The sequence below is a fragment of the Amphiprion ocellaris genome, chromosome 17, assembly GCF_022539595.1.
Source record: "Amphiprion ocellaris isolate individual 3 ecotype Okinawa chromosome 17, ASM2253959v1, whole genome shotgun sequence".
NCBI classification, from domain to species: domain Eukaryota; kingdom Metazoa; phylum Chordata; class Actinopteri; family Pomacentridae; genus Amphiprion; species Amphiprion ocellaris.
Window position 1 is genome coordinate 28,605,648 of NC_072782.1, and position 21,919 is coordinate 28,627,566.

General features: G+C 38.8%; 1 protein-coding gene across 1 annotated transcript in view; it reads left to right on the top strand.

Moving 5' to 3' along the window:
- The first annotated feature begins 1,068 nt into the window (after nt 1-1,068).
- The window catches only part of npr2 (natriuretic peptide receptor 2), an 84,856-nt gene continuing 64,005 nt past the window's right edge, over nt 1,069-21,919 (top strand). Inside the window, exons 1-2 of the mRNA XM_023289615.3 lie at nt 1,069-2,060; nt 19,965-20,146. Coding sequence (XP_023145383.1) covers nt 1,367-2,060; nt 19,965-20,146 — 876 coding nt within the window. The 5' untranslated portion in view covers nt 1,069-1,366. The remainder of the gene's footprint in view (nt 2,061-19,964; nt 20,147-21,919) is intronic.

A 21,919-nucleotide genomic window follows, 5' to 3' on the forward strand; every position in this document is an offset into this window, starting at 1 on the left:
CATCAAAGTTTTTACAATTTTCTACAAAAGTTCTTTTACAATGTTTGACTAGAAAATTACACAATATATTACCTTATTTAAATCAGCAAACACTATTTTGCAGCTATTTGCTATTACACAAAAATAAAAAAAATTACACTTTAAAGTGAAATATTGCATTGGAATTCAATGCACGGTTAACTAATTCAGTCAAACTTTCTTTTTTGATTTTGGTGACAGAGAAATGTAAAATATGCTGTGTAACAATCTGAATAATAATAATAATAACATTTTTAGCTTTTGTTTGTAGATGCTGAATCCTGACTAGCAGGTACTAAGGAGATTTTGTGCAGAAATAAACTTTTACAATTAAATCAGACCCCTGAGACATAATTAAAGACAAGCAGGAGGTGCAGTTAGTTTGATAAACTTCCATGTGCACATCAATCAAATGAGTAAATCAATCAAACTAGAGGGACTCAATTAGCGAAAAACACCTGTAAACCCTGTTATGAACCTACAAAACTCAAAAATGTTAAGACATGGTAACATTTTCTAGCAAAAACATTAAATCCATTAAAATCTGCTTCTCCAGCAGTAATTCTTCACTATAGCAGGGTTTTACTGTAACCTGTGAGATGACCGGCAGGGGGCGACTCACCTCCAGGTTTATTAGCGGAGTTTTCACCAACACGCTGCAAAAAGTGTCAAGTATTTAACATGTAAATTAGTTGTGTCTAAATTTGCTCCACAGTCTGAACTTTCATTACGCACCAACAGCCTCCATCTCCAGGAACCTTCCTCTTGTTGCTGCTGCAGCTACATCAGCTTCAGGTTATTTTAAAGACACTCACTTTAAAAGTCACTTCAGGTCTGCTTTGGTTCGTAAAGACGCAAAAGAATCCAGAAAATTCAAATAAATTCACATTTACTGCTCAATTTCTGCAGCGGAATCAAATGAGGTTTTCCTGATTCACCAGAGGAGGGATGGTGGTGATTTATTGACAGCGTCAGCTTCGCTCTTCTTGCAGTGTGTGACGTGTGGGGGCCGAGCAGAGGGCTGCTCTGATTTAACTTACAGTCAACTGGATGGATGTTATCACTCTCTCACAGCCCGGCACGGTAAGGACCGCGCCGCGACGGAAAACTCGCTTTAGGAAGTACGAGAAGTTCCTTTAACGTGGATTTTACGCAGCGCGGACGCATGGCACAACCGGACCGGCGCCTCAGGATGATGCCTCGACCGACTCTGTGCCACTTTTGAGAGAGAAACGACCGGAGAAGGAGGCAGAGAGCGGAGGAGACCTATGGTGTAGATCAGGGTGCCACAGCCGGCCGTGTCTCCTCTCCAAACGGTGCGCTCTCCCTCCGTGGCCACGAGCGAGAAATGGGATGCAGAAGCGCGCTGGGATGCTGCCTGCTCGCGGCTCTGTCCTGTTGCCTCCCGCCGGGCTGCAGAGGTAACATCACCGTGGCAGTGATGCTTCCGGACAACCACCTCAAGTACCCGTGGGCTCTGCCGCGCGTCTTCCCGGCCATCCTCATGGCGCACGAAGACCTGCACAGCAAACACAAGCTGCTGCTCGGCCGCTCCATCAACATCCTCAACTACAGCACCGAGGACCCCGCGGCGGGCTCCTGCGCAGAGAGCCGGGCTCAGGTGGTGGCCGTGGACGCGAAGCTCTACATCCGCCCGGACGCTTTCTTCGGACCCGGGTGCGTGTACCCGCTCGCCTCCGTGGGGCGTTTCGCGTCCCACTGGAAGCTCCCGCTGATCACGGCCGGCGGACCCGCGTACGGCTTCGACAAGCGGGACGAGTACCGGACCATCGTGCGCAGCGGGCCGTCCACCACCAAGCTCGGGGACTTCGCCAACGTCCTGCACACGCACTTCAACTGGACGTCCCGCGCCGTGGTGATCTTCCACGACCTGCGGCAGGACGACCGGCCGCACTACTTTCTCTCTGAGGGGATTTTCCTGAACCTGAAGGAGGAGAACATCACGGTGGAGGCCCAGCCGTACGAGGACGACTACAAGTACTACAAGGACCTCATTACCTTCATGAAGGAGCGCGGAAGAAGTAAGTGGGGTTTAAAGTTTGGGGAGATTTGGCACAATTGCGCAAAACATCCCAATTCAGAAACATGTTTTTGCTCAGTTTCTTGCATGAGAGCTGTTTGTTTCTTTGAAGCCTGTGATCTTATCTGGAAGCAAAGCAGATCACCAGCTGGCTACTATAAAGATAATGTCAGTGGATACAGGAGTGAGGAAATTTCCACTAACTGGATGATGCGTAAAAGGAACAATTTACGCACAAACATATGGAAAAAGTGTAGATTTGAAATGACCTGTAAGGCTGCATCATCAATTTAATTTGCAGTTTTGATTTGAAGTGTTCTACTAAAAAAAAAAAAAAAGTTGGATTTTTACATTTTTTTTTTTTTTTGGAGATGTTACAGAATGAGGTCACAGAGGTGGAGTGGAATAGGTGCAGGGGAAGCAGCCTGTTTATTCCGGGGTTGTTACGCAGGAATGTTTAGGCTGTGGGCAGTCTGCTGTTGGTTTATTGCCTGTGGAGGACCACCACCTGCGTTTTTAAAGACAGGCACAGGCGGAGGTTGTGAACAAATGTGGAGCCCTCGCAGCCAAAACAGGCCCTTGGACGCGTTGTGATGAAAAAAAAACAACGGGTGGTGATGTCAAATTTATGCAGCCTGGTCAGTCTTTAGAAACTCAAACTGTGCAGCAAAGTTTTTTTTTTTTCTTTTTTGCTCAAATCCCTAGAACTGTATTTAAATTCTAGCGGAGGCCCTGCAGCGTGTGGAGAACGCGTTTTGGAGAAATTGCATTTACAACACAAACATACAAAGAATCATAATTTCCCCCCTCAGTGGAAACTTCAAGGCTTCAGCGAGGAGCTGGATGGAAGTGAGGAAGAGATTTCCCAACTGTAATGTTTCTATGAAGTTGCGAAACGCTCAATTGGTTGAATCAAAAATGATAATAAAACATTTTTATGTGGCTGAAGCGTAAATCACGCAGCAGGAAGAGGCTGTTTGCTCTGTTTTTAATTAACTGGAAGTATTGTGAGGCAGACTTAATCATTGTGTGACTGAGTGTGTGGCTTCAGCTCAGTTAGACGTGTGTCGTGTACAATTTGTAGACATTTGGCAAAAATAATGCACTTCTTATGTTAATTTTTATTTTTTAAAACTGCATTGTGTTCTGGTCTGAGCAGTGGCTTTATCGGAAATCATCACTTACAAATGTTTTGGAGGCATTAAGCTGGAACAAGTTTAAGCAAATCGCATCACTTTGAGTTATTTTTTATTGCTAATATTGCATTTAGAAATAATAGCAGTTAATTTAAGCATTCTTCAATATAATTGTATATGCTTTCTTTCCTGGAGTTACATGAGAAGGCTGTTATTAGTCTTTTGTCTGTGTATTTAGCTGGGTTAGCCTAGCTTAGCATAAAGAAAACAGTTTATAATGCAGCTAAACCTCATTATTTAACTAGTTTGTTTAATCTGTACTAGTTTCTGGAGCTTCATCAAAGCTTAAAGTCCATGTTTGGCTGATTTAACCCTGAAAGCTAATCTCAGTGAGGCAAAGTTTAGAGTTCTTTCTCCCAAAAAATGCTGATATTTAGTGCTAAAGTGACTTAGATGAAACTTTACACTGGTGCTTCCAGTGGAAAACGCAGATGTATGAAGTTAGCACCCTTTTTTTCCACCTACTCCTCCGCTGTTCACTGCATTTCAAGCACACCAGCTCACCGATAAATCCATTCAAACGCTGTATTCCACAGTACAAAATGGCACATTGCAATACTGGAGTAAGTCAGTTGTAGATGTTCGAACCAGAAACTGATTCTGAAGCAGAATAATGACGCAGAAAGTTTATTATTGGAAATCTGAATCTGTATTTTTGAGACTATTGTTAATATGCTGCAGTTTCAAGGTGGAAATGCTCAGTCACTGCTTATTTTGCTTATTTTATGTCTTCTAGTAGATTAAAAAAAAAAAACTTCATCAAATAAGGTAAAAAACTTGATTTTTACTGGAGGAATTCTTTTAACCATGGCAGAAATACTACTAATAATGTCTTTGTAATGATAATTTGTGAGATTTATTCCTTCAGTTTGGAGAAAATATCTTTTAGATTGATGATTAGATGCTTTTTGAATGTTCACTACCGCTCAAAGGTTTGGGGTCACCCAGACAATTTCATGTTTTCCATGAAAACTCACACTTTCATTCATGTTCGAACATAATTGCACAAGGGTTTTCTAATCATCAATTAGCCTTTCAACACCTTTAGCTAACACAATGTAGCATTAGAACACAGGAGTGATGGTTGCTGGAAATGTGTAGCTACGTTCATGCATGGAGGTGGCATTATCATACTGTGGGGATCCTTTGCTGTTTCACTTGGAGTATCAGCGTCCATCAATGACCTTCCAGTTTCTCTTGATTTCTTTGATTTATTTAATGTTATCTTCATTGAAAAAACTTCTGCTAAAAAAATATGGACATTTCTAAGTGACCCCAAACTTTTTTTAGCGGTAGTGTGTATTTTGACTAAATCTGCTAAATGACCAGTAACTTCAACCATCAGGTGAAAGACAAAGAAATAAAGTAGAATATTTCCCGATGAACTAATGTGCTTCCAATCATTGCTTGTTTGTTGTGCCAATCTGACGTTTTTCTCACATTTAAAATAATCTGATCTTTAGATTCAGTCTTCATTAACACATAACTGACCCTGATATTCAGCTACATATTGCACGAGGGGTACGTTGCCGAAATATTTATCTCCTATAGACTCCTGGGAACATTTGGAGGGAATCATTTCTGGAAGCTGCTCAACCTCTCAGAGCGAGAATCTGCTTCCAGCCATTAAATCTTGGAGCATTATGGTTTCTGGCAGGGCGACACGAACCCGACTTTGAAAACATCTTAATCTGTTGTTACAGTAACAGCGTCAACAAATAGTGGAATAAATGCAGCGTGAAGGTAATTAAAGGGGGGAAAAAAGAGGTGAAAGGTGCAGGAGGCTAAACCCCCTCCAGCTCCCTCCTTCCCACATGAATTATGGAGCTGCCACAGCGAGCTGGAGGTCATGGAAGCTAATGGTTTTGTCAGGGCTTGTCCTGGCGCTCGACTCACTTTTATCCTTGCAGATATCCTCCGGGCTATCGGCTCTGTTTTAGTCACCTGATTGCAGACCAGGAGGCGTTCAAACGGCGAGAAACTGAACCGGGGTGAGGAAGGAAAACCGAGGCTTTTAATGTGAAGCCACTCTGACAGCTGACCAAGTTATTGCACGCTCCCACTGCCACCTCCAATTCCCCAAATTCCTCGTTTTAATAGCTGGAAAATGCAGATGTGGGAAGAAACCAGGTAGAATTACTCCAGTTTTGAACAACTGTTAGTGTTGCCTTTCATTGGAGAGCTTCTTTTAGAGCCAATTTTGCACCTATAAACTATAATATCAGCTAATTATTAGTTCAGAAATCAAATATATACAGGAATGTTTGCTTATTGATGGTTTTTACTCCTACTAGAGTAACAACAGAGACTTTAAATCAGCTTATATTCTCTAACTTGTGTCTAAAATGGGTGTTTCTGAAGGGTTAATCAAGATTAATTGACATTAAGGCTTCTAAAGGCCTTTTTAATTAATAACTCACAACGCAAACCTGTTGTGAGGATGAAAATATGACGGGAAACCAACAGGGACATCATGACCCAGAATCCTTTTTATTATCACATCACATTTCTGCCACTGCTTCCCAACAGTATACTAATATAATAATTCCTGATGGTATAATTAATTCAATTAATCCGAGTAGAACCTGCCTGAGCAGCAGAAAACGGATGTCCCAGATTAATTAGTTTAACGTGATTTACTTATTTTAATTCATTTAGGATGTTGGTGTTTGTCCATTTTTAGACTCTGAGCTTCCTCAATACTGCAGCTCACAGTGATGTCGACAAAAAAGAACCAATCACTATCACTATCAATTTTAGTTTATAGGTGTTCAGCATCTCCCAGGATCCTATAATTAACCACAGATCATTTTATTACAGCCCAGAGCAAGCAGGAGAAATTATTTAAGTCTTTTGTCAATGGAAATGAGACTTTTTAATACCTTCTAATATGTTTTTTTTTTTTTTAAATAGGCAACTGATTTAGGTGCTCTTTCAGTCTTTTTAAGACCAGCGGAAATTGTTTTCAACTATTACTGCAGATTTTGTGGAAAATAAAAGTGAAACTGACTGATCAGGACGAAATAAATTGGGAAGATATCTTACTTTTCATTCTGACTCCCTGGTGAACTCCATCTGAGAGGAAACAGAGGAAGAATAGACACAAAAATGACAGAAACGTTGGACTAGTTTCCACATAGCTCTGTGTTCGTAGACGAATCAACCATTTGGCGTTTCAATATGTTGGCGTTTGTGTGATTCTAAACTTTGGCACCAAGATTTTCTTTTTTTTTTGTTACAAATGCAGCTTTTATTGTTAATAATCAACATTGTTTTTTGAAATTTCCCTCACCAGCAAGTATTATCTGGCTAGCTGCAGCTATTTTTGTGATTTGAATGAGCTGACCCTTTTAAGAAAAGGTCTCCACATCCTGCACAAAGAGCCTGAACATTGTGAGTCCATCCCATCACGCCGGTCGGTGACACTCTCGCCTCGATGCTTTTTGGTCCGTTAATGGCACACAAGAGGGAAAAATTTCAGCTCTGTGAGTGGAAGACCACATCAGGCTGCTTTCTGAGTACATATGCCAGTGATTTGTAGCTCCCAGTGTGAGATGAGACGAGCATCTCCTCACAGCGAGGCTCAGGTAGCGCCTCGGTGTAATTACACAAATCCTGTTTCCCGTGAAAACGCAGTCAGCCGTAGTTAGTTAGATGAACTGCTTGTTGCTTTTACACATTCACAGTTCTCTGTGCAAAGCAGAGCCACAAAGGCGACAGACAACGGAGTGATAAAAGCCCCTCAGACAGATTAGAAGATGAACAAACAAGGAGCTGGAGGCTAATCTGCTGTCAAAAAGATTCGGCTACAAGACAAACATGACACATGTTGGAAAATCCTGCATAATCTGCACGACAAAAACATCTTGAGTGCAGTAATTGGCTGACTTTGTTTGTGCAATTGTCTGTGATTATCTTTGAAGCATCCAAAACAGTGAAATGTCCCAATTTGCAAACCAAACCCAACAGTGACAGTGTAATTAAGAAGCTAAATCACTCGAGTTTATTGAGTCTTCAGCTCTAATTTTCTAAAAACAGGTTGGAAAACGTCCCTAAAGACAGTCGATGCTTCACGACTTTCCTACATAAATCACATTGTCCCAAGGCTTCTCTGTAATCAAGTGTCATTTACTCGAAACTCAATCATCTTTCTTTTAGCTTTTCTTATCTAGTTTCAGCACACTTACACACTCTGCTAAATAAAAAGAAGGAAGCTGCAGTGGGAACAAGTAAATGATCATTTACTCTGAGGCGCACTGAGACGACAAGAACAGAAAATAAAGGACGAGATGGGAACTTGCAGCAGCAGCGGTAATAACAGCAGTGAAGTTATTCTCTCCAGTGAGAGTTAAATGGCAGCAGGAGGCAGAATTATTTTGGTCGTTACCTACACTTTTATTTACTTGAGGCCATGTTGGAAATGTCTCCCTGTTTGCTGTGTGGATATTTATCCACTGTCTGGATGTAAACTCTATTTACTACAGTGTGCAGAGCAGCGGTGCGCTACGTTCTGCTTATAATCCGACAATGTAGTTGTTAAAGGCGGAAGAAGCACTCAGATCTTGTACATAAGTAAAAGTACAGATACCACAGTGTAGATATATACACCATGCACTTAAATTTAGACTTAAGTAAAAGTAGAGTATTAGTATCTAAAAGTGCCAAGCTAAATGGCATATTTTTGAATAATGTGTATTATTGGATTATATTTATTGATGCTTGTAAAGGTGATTTAATTACTTTAGATAGTTTATCTGCTGTAAAATGTAATATATATATATATATATATATATATATATATATATAAAAAATAAATAAATAATAGAAAACCAGAAATCTTACAGCAATGATGCCAAAAAAAATGTTAAAAACTGTAATGTTCAAACTATAAAAACTGTAGAAATAACAGCACATATAAAACAGCCTAACAGTCACAAATCCTGAAACAAGAAGTTATTATTTTTTAAATAAAAATATAAAATAAATAAATAAAAATACAGAGTTTGATGTGGACATTAACGTCAGAGAAAAAACAGAGGAAATCTGTCAAATAACAGTTGAAAAAAATATTTGCCATTTTTCAATCCTTAATATACACATTTTTTATTCAACATAATTGCAAATATTTTTTAAATTAACATTTTTGATGATATAAATACAGTAAAAAATGTGTAATATTTGCATTAAATGTTGCAAACAAAAAATTATCATTTAAAAACTACAGATTTGTGATGTGGACATTACTTAGAGTTTTAACCTCTCTGTTTTTTATAGTCAACATGTTAGTTCTTATTTTCTGTGGTTTTACTCGATATTATCTAATGAACTGAGAAAAATCTGTAAAATAACAATAAATAGTTAATAAATTGAAGCAATGTTTAAAATATTAAATAATAAATAAATAATAAAAACAAAACATTCATTATTTTGCAGTGCAACTTGTGAATTTTCTCTCTGGAACCAATAAAGGTTTATTTAAATCTATAATATTACATCATAATTTATTTGTTGATTGTAATTTGTATTATTCAACTAAACCTGTGCAGTAGCATAAGTTGTCTGATACATTTAGTGGACTGAAAAGTGTAATTTCCCCCCTGAACTGTAGAAAAACAAAGTAGCAGAAAAGGACAAGTAGCTCAACATTGTACCTACAGTGCTTGAATAAATGTGAACCACTGCAGAAATCTCAGTTGTATAATGAGAAATTTACACATTCACAGCCAACTGGACAAAGAATTCGAGTTACTGAATCAGTGATTTCAAACATGGTGTTAGTTTGAGGCGCTGTTGAAACATTTTTCATTATGTTTCTGTTATTTCGTCCACCTCATGTAGACAGATGAAGGTAGGAAAAACAAAAACGGTACGAGCTTCATGACTAAGTTGTACCAGATAAAATGGCAGCTGAGTAAGTGATAAAACTGTTGACAGGAATAATGTATGAGTCGTCCTCGCGTGGAGCTCTGAAGTTGTATTTAACATTAAATCTCCGTCCTCGGTGATTTGGCAGCACAGTGTGGTCTTTTAACAACAGAAGTCCCAGAGAGACCTTTGAAATCAAACATGCAGCGTGTTGACACTTAGCAGGAGAGACGTGACGGCAAAAAGACCAAGTGCTATTTCTCTATTTGTCTTTAGGGATTTACTGCCTCATGTTGTTTTAATAAAGAGAAAAAGAATGCATCACATCTGTGTGTGCATGTGTTGTTTCCCGTGAATGCTTCGTGCCTCGCTTATGTAATTTGAATCATGGAGGGAGAAGGTTGAATCTACAGTGCTTTTATGTTGAGCAGAGAGCGACTGATGTGGTGGGTTTCAGGGCCAATACTGACACTGATTAATTTGCAATCAAGGAGACCGATATAACACCAATCAGCCTCAATATTAACACCACCTGCCCAGTATTGTGTTGGTTCCCTTTGTGCTGTCATTGGAGATACCCAGTCTACACAACATTGTGTTTCTATACGACTAAACTATATTCTACGTGATGTTTTAAGGGAAACTGATTTTTTTGCTGGATTGTGTTTGAATGTGTTTCTAATCAACGTATCTTAGTTGGAATTGGGTCTTGTTACCTGGTAACCCAGAAAAAGGAAGAGAAACTTCAACCACGTAGTGAAAGAGTCGCATTTTAATCCAAACCGTGACATTTTTCCAAACCTTAAACAAGTAATTTTGGTGTCTAACTTTAAACCAGCTTCTAACATAGAAGTGTCTAACAAAACGTCATATTATCCTAATCTTAACCGAGTTTTTGTGCCTAAACCGAACCAGAAATCCGGTAAAAACTGAAAGTATGTGACAGAAAATGAAACTTATCTCTGACTGATGGTCCATCAAACTCTCACTCCCCTCAAAACTTTTGTTCTTGAACTTTGTTGATCTTTCAAACTGGTTGCTTCTCCACCCCGTCACAGGTCACAAATTACGTTTCTGTTAAAACAATACCATGTTCCCTTCATAACATAATTTAGAATGCAGCGTAGTTGTATTGGATCGTAATTTTGTGGAGACTGGGTTGGACGTAGACTCTGTAACTGGGGTGCCCTGTGGTGTCTGGCACCAGGGTGCTAGCGGCTTTTCCTTTTGGTTCAGTGGTTTGCAAATTGGGGCAACCATGAATCAAGCTGTTTCTGGTGCAACTTGGGGTCGCTTGACAGGGTCAGAATCTGGAGAGTTGGGAGGTCAGTCAGCACCTTGGACTCTTTGTCTTGTTCATGTAGATGTTTCTCAACAGTTTTTGAATGTGGTGCAACATATTATTGCTGCCATTGGGTTTGTGCTTGGTATGGAACAATGTTTAGTTCCATAAGTGCACATTAGTCTGATACACCAGGGGTCAACTTTGGGTATAAGCCTTCCATTTCATTTGGTTTCATCACTTAGTGTCTTACAACTGTGACTTCTGCAGTGGTGGATGCTTATTTAAGTACTGTACTTACAGTAAGTACATTTTTGGGCTGCTTGTGGTTGTGAGTTTAGTGATTTCCTATTACTTTCACCTTCCCTTTCACTATCTGCTTGTACAGTTTCCTCTTGGCTACAGGAAACAGCATCAACAACCTCTAAGCACCAACTTATGGCTATTTAAAGGCAAGTTTTGCTAAAGACTTGGATCATGCTAGTCTTACTTGTCTGGCTGCACCTCATTATTATTCTGCTATAAAGGAACAAATACAATCTGGATCGTTTGTGTTTCTTTTACACAGTTGTGAGCACAGTTAAGCGAAGGATGTGGTTTTGGTGTTCCTCAAAATATTTTGATCGTGGAATTGTTTCAGTGGAACGTTTGCATGCAGGGAGATGAGCCCTGTCAATAAAATGGATAATTCACTGCAAAATGTGAGCAGGGCTTCCTCACTCCAGGGTCCAGATGCTCTGCACAACTTGAATTTTTCAGTTTAGTAGGTAGCTCAATGGAGAAGAAAACAGTAGGACACAGATAATGGACGGAAGGAAGGATGAAGTCAACTGGAATGATTGGTGGCTATATAGACACATCCTACATCTGGCAATAAGGCAGGCGTGCGTTTTTTTTTCTTTTACAGCATATTAACTGTTTTAACCCTCGTGTCGTCCTGTGGGTCAAAATTGGCCCAGTTTAAAGTTTGAAAATGTGGGGGGAAAAAATATTTTCACAGTGAAACTTCTGATGTCCACATTTTCAACATTTTTGGGAAATCTTTGAAAATTTTTTGGTGGAAAAAAGAAATGTTAAAAGATGTTTCTTAAGAACATTCACAAAAAAATCAGCGAAATTCGCTGGATTTTGGTTGATTTTTATGTGAATGTTCTTAAAGAAAATATTAGAAGTTTTACTGATATATATGTAATCACTTTAGATACTTTAGGATTTTTTTTTGGAAGATTTTTACTCATTTTTTGAAAACATTTACAAGAATTTTCTTGCCAAATTTGGGGGATTTTTTTTTTTTTTTTTAAATAAAACTTTTAAGGGAAACTTTTAAAGAATTATTGGAATTTTTTTTCCTGAAGGTTTTGCAAATTTTCAGAAATTTGGGGAATTTCTTTGCTGAATTTTTGGATTTTTTTTCAGACAAGGAAACAATATTTTTTGGTGCCCATAAATGAGGCCAACAGGAGGGTTAATGACAATATTTGCCTCCCAGCATGCAAATGTTCCACCAAAGCAACTCGCCCATCACCATTTTGCAAGTACACCATCGTTACACCCTGACTTTGCTCCACCTAAGATGATTGTAACCAGTTTAAAGAAATATAAACACACCCGAACATTTTCCCACTACAGCAGAATGATAATGAGGTGCAATCAGACCATTCTCCAGCACTGACAAAGTGCTTTGGAGATGCATCTGACTATGCAAGACTACTGGACCCAAGGTTTCTCAGGAGGACATTGCATTTTAATGAGAAAATCAATGTAATCCACTTCACCTGTCAGTGGTGTTAATGTAGTGGCTGATCGGTGTATATTTGCAGTAAAAAAAAATCAAAAATTAATGCAAACTACAAAGCAAAATGTTGTTAAAATGCCTGTGCTTATCTATCTTTTAGCTATATTCAATGAAAAGAGAACTTTGATATTTATGCTTCAGTTTTGATTGGCTTGTGACCAATCAGATAATGCCAAAGTAGCACATGAAGCAAATAAATCTGTTTTATTGGAAATCAGTTTTTTTAAAAACACAATACCGATCACTGGAATAATTTTTAGTATTCAATCATCCTGCTCAATGTTCTATTGGTTCTTAGAATTGAATGGCTACTGCTGAAAATATAATCTATTTTTTACATGCATATAAGAGAGGTGTGATGGAATCAATGAAAATGAAGTATTATAGTTTTAACAGCTGTCAGTAAAAACAGGTGTTCTATCTGGTCTACATAATAGTGTTATTATCCTCAGGAGCAGTGTGATTTATCCTTAGAAATCTAGAAAACGGTAAAAAAATTCCTCCTCACACGTCTTTGGTGCAGCTCTCAGACTTATTTTTCTTATAAGATTCATAAGAAAGGAGGTAATTCTAGGTTTTATCACATCATCTATATTTTTCTTGGTGCCGGTTCTTATTCAGAAGCCTGGTTTTAAAATGACTGTCATTAACTTGCAAAGTGTCAGACTGCATTGTTGTAAGGAGGTAATGTGCATCTACATGCACATTGTTTGACGTCATACTTCAGTGGTGAGAGATGTTTAGAAATGCTAATTAGTTTTCAGATCTGGGTCAGCGTCGAAACAGACACTGAAAGCAACAGGATGCAGAATATATGCTAATTTGTAAAATAGCAGTGTAACAATACAGTAAATTGGCATTGAGTAGTCCTTAAAATAATTCAGCCTGGTATAAAAAAAACTACATTTTTTGTCTCTCCATTGAAATCTGTCAACAAATGTTTGAGATATCTTTTCAAATCAGACAAGCACGAACAGCAGTGATGACAAAACCGCGTTAAAGGAGGTAGAAATGAGGCTTGGTTATATAAAATTATAAAAACAATCTTAAAAATATGATAAAAATACAACTTAAGAGGCTAACAGGAGATTTAATGCAGTGCAGAGAGCAGAGAAGGAACAAGGTTGAGTACCTTGTTGGAGTCTGTGAAGTGGAACAACTTGTACGAAACCATTTAAGATGCTTTTGTGCAAACTGAGACCTCATCAGGTCCGTATACAGCGCAAATGCAACAACACTGGAGGACATTTTCTCCCGGCTGTGTGGTGCATTTATGTTGGGAGTGGTCCAGGAGACAGCCGGACTACTTGGCATCATGAACCATGTTGGAAGCGATGAGAGTTGGGGTCGAAGCAGCAGCAGACTTTGGTCTAACACATGAGGAAATGTCTGCTAACTGCGAGCGCAGCCTCAGAGTTGGCAGCGAACCGCTCTGACATCCACTACGGGTGGAAATAATGCTACGTTTTTTTATTCATGACTCAACAGCAGCAGGGTGTAGGTGGCAGGGTGAAGGTAGTCGGTATAGAGACACTGTCAGAGCCTGAAATAAAGGTCTCAAGCTCTCGATTCCTGTAGCTGCAAACAAAGAGGAGACTGTGAGGAAAGACAGTGAATATCTAGAGCCTCAGCAAAGCTAAAATCACCGAGTTTCCATTCATGTTTGAGAGTCAGTAGTTTGCTGGTAGGGATAGAAATGTTTGCTGCTGCTGAATACTGATCACATATTGAATTGAGTTGGTATTGAATGTCAGATTTCTCAATTTGTTTTCCTAAATCTTGATTTTACACCTTTGTGGATGCTCACACGGATGGCTGTGAACACCACAGATGCGTTGTTCTTATGTCAATGATTGGTGTCCGCAAGAGCTTTTATTTTCATGCTTTCTATTCATTCTCTATGTCAGCAGCCATGCAATGCATTGTGGTAGTGCTCTGTTGCATTTTCAGGAACAAGATGCCACATTAGCAACAGCTTTTTTTTTGCATAAAATTGAGGTCTAGGCTACTTTATATAAATTAAGGGGGTCCGGCACGACTTGCCACCTATGGAAACTCCCACTAAACTTCTCATCTGACTGTTTTTACTCTAAAATGAGCATTTTGGTGAACCATTTTTGTAATATAAGAGAACATTTTCTTATGCCATGTTGATCTAGTTTGAAATCTGGGAGCAGATAGACCCCAAGTGAAGCATTTGTTGAATCTTGTGCATTCAGTGTTTGCACAGTTTAAAGAAGTTTTAGCATTTATTGATCCCTTTTTTTTAATTTGGTAGGGACAGTGCACATTAATGAACGCGTATTTGTACAGCAATGGATGCAACTATGCCGGATTATAGCAACAATGCTAATTTACATCCACAGTTCCTAGGTAAAAAGAAAAATAGACATACCAGTAATATTTAGGACAGTAAGTCACAATAAGAGCACATTGCAAAAAGTACACAAAGAAAACATAACAGTGAAACATACAATAAAACATAGGGCAATAGGTTGCAATAAAAGGTGAGTAATTCACAATAAAAGGTCAATAGATCACAATAAAAGGACATTACAAAGTGTACACAAAGAAATTATAGGTCAGTGTTCACAAGATTGGTTCACTTTCAGCCACAGTTTAAGGTGAGATTTGAAAGTTCCTGTTTCAGAGAAGGAAAGTATCTGTCGTTCTGGGTACTTGCACATCCATTAAGTGTACGCACCTTGTCGGCTATTTGACAGATCCGCAAGAAGGCGATGGTCCACTAGGGTTGTCGTGAGGAAATGGAGGTGTTAAACTTTCCGAGCCCGGGAGTACACGGGTCAGTATGATGTAAATTTCATTTTCCTTCAAGGCTGATATTATATTTTCCAAGTCCAGAAGTACATGAAGGTCCACTAGGGTGGTTAGCGTGGTGTAAATGCTGTCATGCCCCAAAGGCTGGTGTTTCTTTACAAGTCTGGCAGCACAAGGGGGTGCATTAGGGTCAGAATGAGGTACATTTTGTTACTCCTAAAGGCTGGAGTTATATTTTCCAAGTCTGGGAGTAAACAAGGGTTCAAGAAGGTCAGCGTGGTGTCACCTTCAACATCTTATCAAGTCCTTGAGAGTCTACACAGACCCCCAAAGAACAACATGCTTGGCAGTAGTACTTGCACAGAGTACATAAATACGATCTACTGTGCATGAATACAATGGACTCCCACTGACTATAAAGTAGTACTGAGTATAAAAGTAGTACGGACATTCCCTAAATGCATGCCAACCTGTATGGAATTGGAATCTTCCCTGTGAACTCCAAACAGACTAGAAAGTAGCAGAATAACAAGAACCAGTGTTTGCAGCAGTCCATTGGTAAGAGAAAATAATCAAGGCTTTTTACTACTTTTTAGTCCACTTGGAGGACTTTTTTCAACAAATGTAGATCAGTGTCTATGTATTTCATGCATCAACACTTCTCTTGTAGTACGGACTTGGATAGAGGAGGAAATTCATGTCACATTGAAACTAATGTAGTGTTGTATTTAAGTAAAGCTCTTGTATGGCTGCGTGTCTGTAGACATTTCCTAAAGGCTACTAAGTCCAAAGTACTGCTAAAATATTAATAGATTTACAATGTTCAGCCATATGTTCTGCAGCTCTCTTCTTTCTTTGGTTGTTTCCACTCTGTGAAGTCCTCTGAACTGATACTGACTTTCATCTTGGCTCGCTTGTGATTGATGTTTTTTCATTCTTCATCTGCTACACACAAATGTACTGAAGCCTTACATTTATTAGAATCAGACATGGCAAAAGTTGAAATATGCGCCAGCTGTCAAACTGTATTATGCACTACTGGTGCTATGCTTTTCCTTTCAACATGTGAAATTCCAAGAAGTTGTGGAAAATATCAAATAACTCTGGCGTTAACAGGGATTATTGGTATTGTCAGAATGGTTGGGAGCTCCTGAGTGAAAAAATGTGATTGCAAAGAAACATGTAGATATTTGATCAAACAGAAGTCCGACCACAGGAAATGTGTCAATCAGAATCTCTATCAGCACCAGAAAAAAGAAAAATAGAACTAAAAGAAGTTCTGTAGGTCTGTTTTTGTTGTTATATTCTCAGTATCTCCTGTTCATTTATTCCTAGCTCACTGTAGATGTTTAGAAATTCCACATAGGTCACAGCTGAGGTAGAGCACATCAACACTGAGGCAGCAGAGAGGAAATTGGAGGATTTAGGTGGGTTGCAAGAAAATCAAGGCGTGTATACACTAGCAGAGACTGGTAAAGAAACTAATGAAACTCCACCCACTTGCAGCAGGATCCTCCCACTGCTTCAGACAAACATTAAGCCTCAGACGCCAAGCTCTCATTTGTACTCCTGAGGTCTGTACTAGAAAGCAGGATTTGAGGTTAGCGAGGTAACTTCAGGTTTAATGGAGTTTTCAGAGCTACTCCTAACATGATCCAGAGAAGGTTATGTTTGAGATCAACACGTATTACAACATCGTCTAGTGACCAATCAATTCTCTTGGAAAATGGCGTCACTATTCCTAGAAGATCCAAAGCTCGGCAGGCAGATAGTGAGAGGATCTCTGAAGAAGGCAGCAGTTTTAGAGTTGCAGTTCCATAAACGTTTCATTGTTTGTTTGTTTTTTAGCATTTACATAAAAACATAATCCTAAAACAGACTGATAAAGCACTTAAAGTACTACAGTATTTCCATCTGGGGATTGATAAAGTCTGTCTAAGTTTAAGTACTAAAGCAGCTTTACATAAAGCTAGTGAATAAAAAATATAAAAAACATGTGCTCTTTACTTGGTCTCAGAACCATAAAACGTTGCCAACAGCTGAAAGAACAAAGCTAAAACTGTCCTATGCTATGAGATTGAATATGAGATTACTGGATCCATCCTCCACATCACCACTGAAATAATTAAAATTTTATAACGATTATTTATTCTTTACATAATTTATCTTTTCTGTGAGAAGCATAAAGGGAATACATCTGTATTGTCATTATACAATATTCTGTTACATAATATTGAATAAGAAACCTACATCTAAGCAGCTTATACATGCATTAAATTTTATTCAGATCACAGTTTTTATTTGATACAGCGGTACTAATAAGTCTGTTGGTTTGTCTCATTCATTTAGGATTAAAATTTGTTTCTTCTTGTGAAGAATATGTGGCTCTAGACATATCCATGTTTGTGATTGGTCATCTGGTGCCAATACCGCCTCTTTCATGTAAAAGTGCTCACAGCTAAAATCAGAAACCAAACTTGGTTGATTTACCAAGTTGATAACCAGTTTTGTCAGACTGCTTGTTGGGCAGTGGTTGTTAGATTTAGTGAAGCCAGATAATAAAAAGATATTCTGGGTATTTTGTAGTAAAGGCCTCTGCTTTCCAGCCTTAGTCTGACTCCCTGTATGTAGACTATAGGCATAAGCATGCAATTGGCTACTCATTTCAGTCAGCTGTGTCCTTTCCTCCTGCTATCTGTGTTATTGTTTCCACAATCCACTTCACTATGAGAAACAGGTACTACAACCTCCAAGCAGTAACCTACTACACTGAAAATCTGAAGTTTTGGCGAGGATTTGGACGATGCAGTGAGGCAGCACTGTTAGTGTTTATTGGTGAATTATCCATTTTAATGACAGTGCTCATCTTACATCTCCAGCTAGTTCAGAATGCTGCTGCACGCTTTCTAACTGGAGCACGGAGAAGAGAACACATCATACCTCTTCTGGCATCTCTCCATTGGCTGCCTGTGCACTTTAGAGTCCATTTTAAAATTCTTTTATTTGTTTTTAAATCTTTAGATGGTCTTGCCCCACCACACCTCTCTGAGCTGCTTTACCCTTATACTCCTGCCTGGTCTCTCAGGTCAGCTGATCAGCTGCTCTTGTATACACCTAAATCTAAGCGGAAGCTCAGATGGGACAGATCCTTCTCTGTGGTTGCTCCAATTTTGTGGAACAAATTGCCTTTGCACATTAGACAGGCCCCTTCACTGTCTATTTTTAAAACTCGTCTTTAAACACACTTTTATTCCCTGGCTTTCCATCCAGCGTGAGACATTGATTTTATTTGTTATTAGTGCCTTTATTGTGTATTTCTGATTTTATTTGCCTTGTTCTGGATGTACAGCACTTTGGTTCAATCGGTGGTTGTTAAAAGTGCAATATAAATAAAGCTGGATTGGATTGGATTGGATCTCCTTGCATGCCAATATCCCACCAAAACACTTCTACCCGTGACTGTTTTGAGTGCGTCCTTTGCTTAGCTACACCCAAGATGATTGTGATTGGTTTAAAGGAATACAAACAGGCCAATAGCAGAATAATAGTGAAGTGCAACCAGACCACCATGTAAACACAATGGGCTGACTAAGTGAAATTAGTCCAGCTTTAGTTTTTACATCTTTCTTGTGTTGCAGATATGAACTGATTCTGAATCTGACTTACATCTGGACTTTATTCATGCATGCACAGCTCCTGTAAGATGTTAAGCAAATAAATAGTCAAATATGGCTGATTGGTGGCTGGCTATTATTAAGTGCTGCAATCTAGAAAATTCTTGACACGTGTTGACGTGGACTGGAAGCATTATGAAATTTCGCTGCAGAAGCAGTTGTTACGAAATTTTCCGACTGTTTAACGATGGGTTTAGACTGCACAATATCAGCCTGAAAGATGCTGAATGTAGGGTCCAAAAATTGATCCTTTAATCCCTGTTGACTGTATGATGCAGCAGCTGGAATGCCTCACGAAGTCCTGACAAAAAGACTAACATAGCAGATTTTTTTTTAACTTCTGTTGTGTAACAACTTCTACAATGTGTTTGTAGCACTGACCAGCACTGCGCACAGTATGGTGAAAGAAAGACATCCTAAGGGATAGACAGTGGTGGAAGAAGTTTTAAGATCTGTTACTTCAGTAAAAGTACTGATAGCACACTTTGAAAATACTCTACTACAAGTAGAAGTCCTGTATTCAAAATCTTATTTTGGTATAAATGTGTAATTATAGCATTACTTACTCACAGTATGAGAAAAAAAAGTAGTCACTGCACTGTAAAATGGTTTCTGTTAGTGTTGTTTTTGGGTTAACATTGTTGTTTACTGTTGTAGATGTTTAAAGTTAATTTAAACTACTTTATATACTGTTGGGTAGATTTATCTACAGCAGTGCATCATAGCTTCAACTTCCTGTGAGAACCATATGTCTCAGAAAAACAACCGACTTATCAGCTTTGAGATGATGCATTTTCCAGCTAATTCAAGAGTGTTTCAAAAGTAGTACATATTTGGAGAAGTGGGAGAATGTTCCAACTTACCAAAGGATTATTCAACATTTAAAAGCACCAAATTTGGAGGGAAAATCTGGAAAGCAACTACTGACTAAAGCTGTCAGACTTTAGTAGTGGGTAAAAAGTGCAATGTTTACCTCTGAGATGTGGAGCAGAAAAAAATTCAAGTTAAGCACAATTACCTCAAATTTTTTACTCAAATGCAGTACTGTAAAAGTACTTAGTTACATTTCACCACTAAGGATAGACCAAGGATATTCTTCCCAATGGCATTGTTCAGGTCATATAAGATGGCAAGCTGTGACCAAATTACAGTCTGCCATGTTTCTCCGCCAAGTCACAACAAGAATTTATGACTCACGATCACCCAATCTGACACAACGACCTTCTCAACTCGTGATAAGATGGAGAAATTTACTATGTTCAACTGAAAATCGGTAAAGACATCTTATTCATTGCTGTTGCTATTCTGTCTGCAGTTGTCTACATCTGCGGTCCCTTGGACACGTTCCTCAACATCATGAAACTGTTCCAGAGTGAGATCCAGGACCCAGAAAACTACGCTATCTTCTATCTGGACGTGTTTGCTGAGAGCTTGACGGATCGCAAACCGTGGCAGAACCCCGAGTCCGACTGGGCCGATCCCATCGAGGTCTTTAAGGTAAATTAAACACTGAAATTACATCCACATGCACGTGTACACTCACGTTTTGGATTAATCAGATGTGAACTGTCACTGTTTAAACAGCTCTGTAATTGGCAATAATACAAGACCACTATTTGGTTCAGGAAATGGAGGTCTGTGACTGACGTTGTCGTAGTTAATTGGGTGTTTCAATTAAGTTCAGTGTAGTTGAGTAAACATTAGCTAAAGTCCTGGAAAGTAAAAGACGGTAAAGCTTTTATGGTAATGAGAGACACGTATAACAAAAGCTTAAATACACTGATTAGCTTAAGAAGTTGCTTCAGTTTTTCCAATGGGTGCTCAAATTAAAGTCTCCCGTTCCCAGAGGACTCAACCCAACCCCCGTTCACCACTTTAGGGAGTGAAATTCTTGCATGACATTAATGAATGAGGGGATGTGTTTTCACAGGAAGCTATTTAGCCATACAAATTAGTGCTCGGAGAAATAAGAAAGTAGGCACAGATGTGTCGCTTGTCTAATTTACCTCCTGAAATGTCACACCGGCTTCTCTTAATTCTCTTAATTCAGTCTTCACAATGTTTTGGAGATGCTTTGGGAATATAAATACGGCATAATATCAAACTTATTAAGGCAATTGTTGTCATAATGGACTGAATTAAAAATGCTAAAATCTGTTCAAACATTAACTTAGGATGGTTGGTGGTATGTTATGCATTGCATTTGACTTAGGGGAGGTCTAGCGTTGTGTTTAAATGGACTATTCCCAATGTTTTTTTCATTTACTTATCTGTAGTAATTTAGAAATACACTTCTAAAATGCATAACTGCCTTGCAAAAGTCAAATTTTAACCTGAACAAATAATAAAATGTTTGATCATAGCACATGAAACCAGTGACTGAGTATTAGATGTTGTCTCCAGATACCTACGTCTGCTTACAAGGGTTGGATTTAATTCAAGAAGGAAGCAATTTTGAGATCAGAGACCAGATTTAATGACTCATTGACGGATTTTTTTCTCTTGTTGAAACCGTGAGCTGTGATGAAACAGCTTCAGCGATCTGACTGGGTGTTTATCTGGATGTGAACTGTTCCTAACCTTGGCTCGAGAACAAAAATTTGGCTCCAGTGTTGCTGATCATGCAAGGCGTTAATTTGTCTGCAGGCCATAACAGGGCTCATTATGGCAATATGCTTTCCTTTAGCGCAATAATTGCTCGAGGAAGTTTTGTGGAGGGGTTCCAATTACTGTTGTAACATGAAAAACAATCTGTAGCTTTTTTTCCAAGTTAAGCACGAAGCTAAAAGACTTCGTAAAAATGCCAGAAAGTTGTTTTCGTGACTGCAAATATGTGAACAGAATCAAAGTTCAGCTGAAATGTCTCTCTGAATGTTTGATTTCTCTATTCAGACACTTGATCAAACATTGAAGGCTCCTGTTAATACTGGTGTTGTTAAAGCAATTTGTACCCAACATTTTTTAACATCATGAAAGCTGTGGTGAGACAGGTTCCTACACAGTCTGTCACAAAACACGCAATTTAGTGAAGGTTTGATTTAATCAGTGCACCTTTTGAAGTAAAAAGAATAAAAGCTCGGAAGCAATTTGTTTGCAGGAATCTGACAGTGAAAACAGTGTGCAGCAAAACAAATGTGTGTCCCTATAGGCAACAGCAAAGGAAAGAAACCACTGTTTGGCTGTTATTATGAAGCAAGAAACTGCTGCTCCTGCTGCTACTGCTATTGTTGCTGTGGTGTCGGTATCTTAAAATGTTTGCTCTGCTTGAGT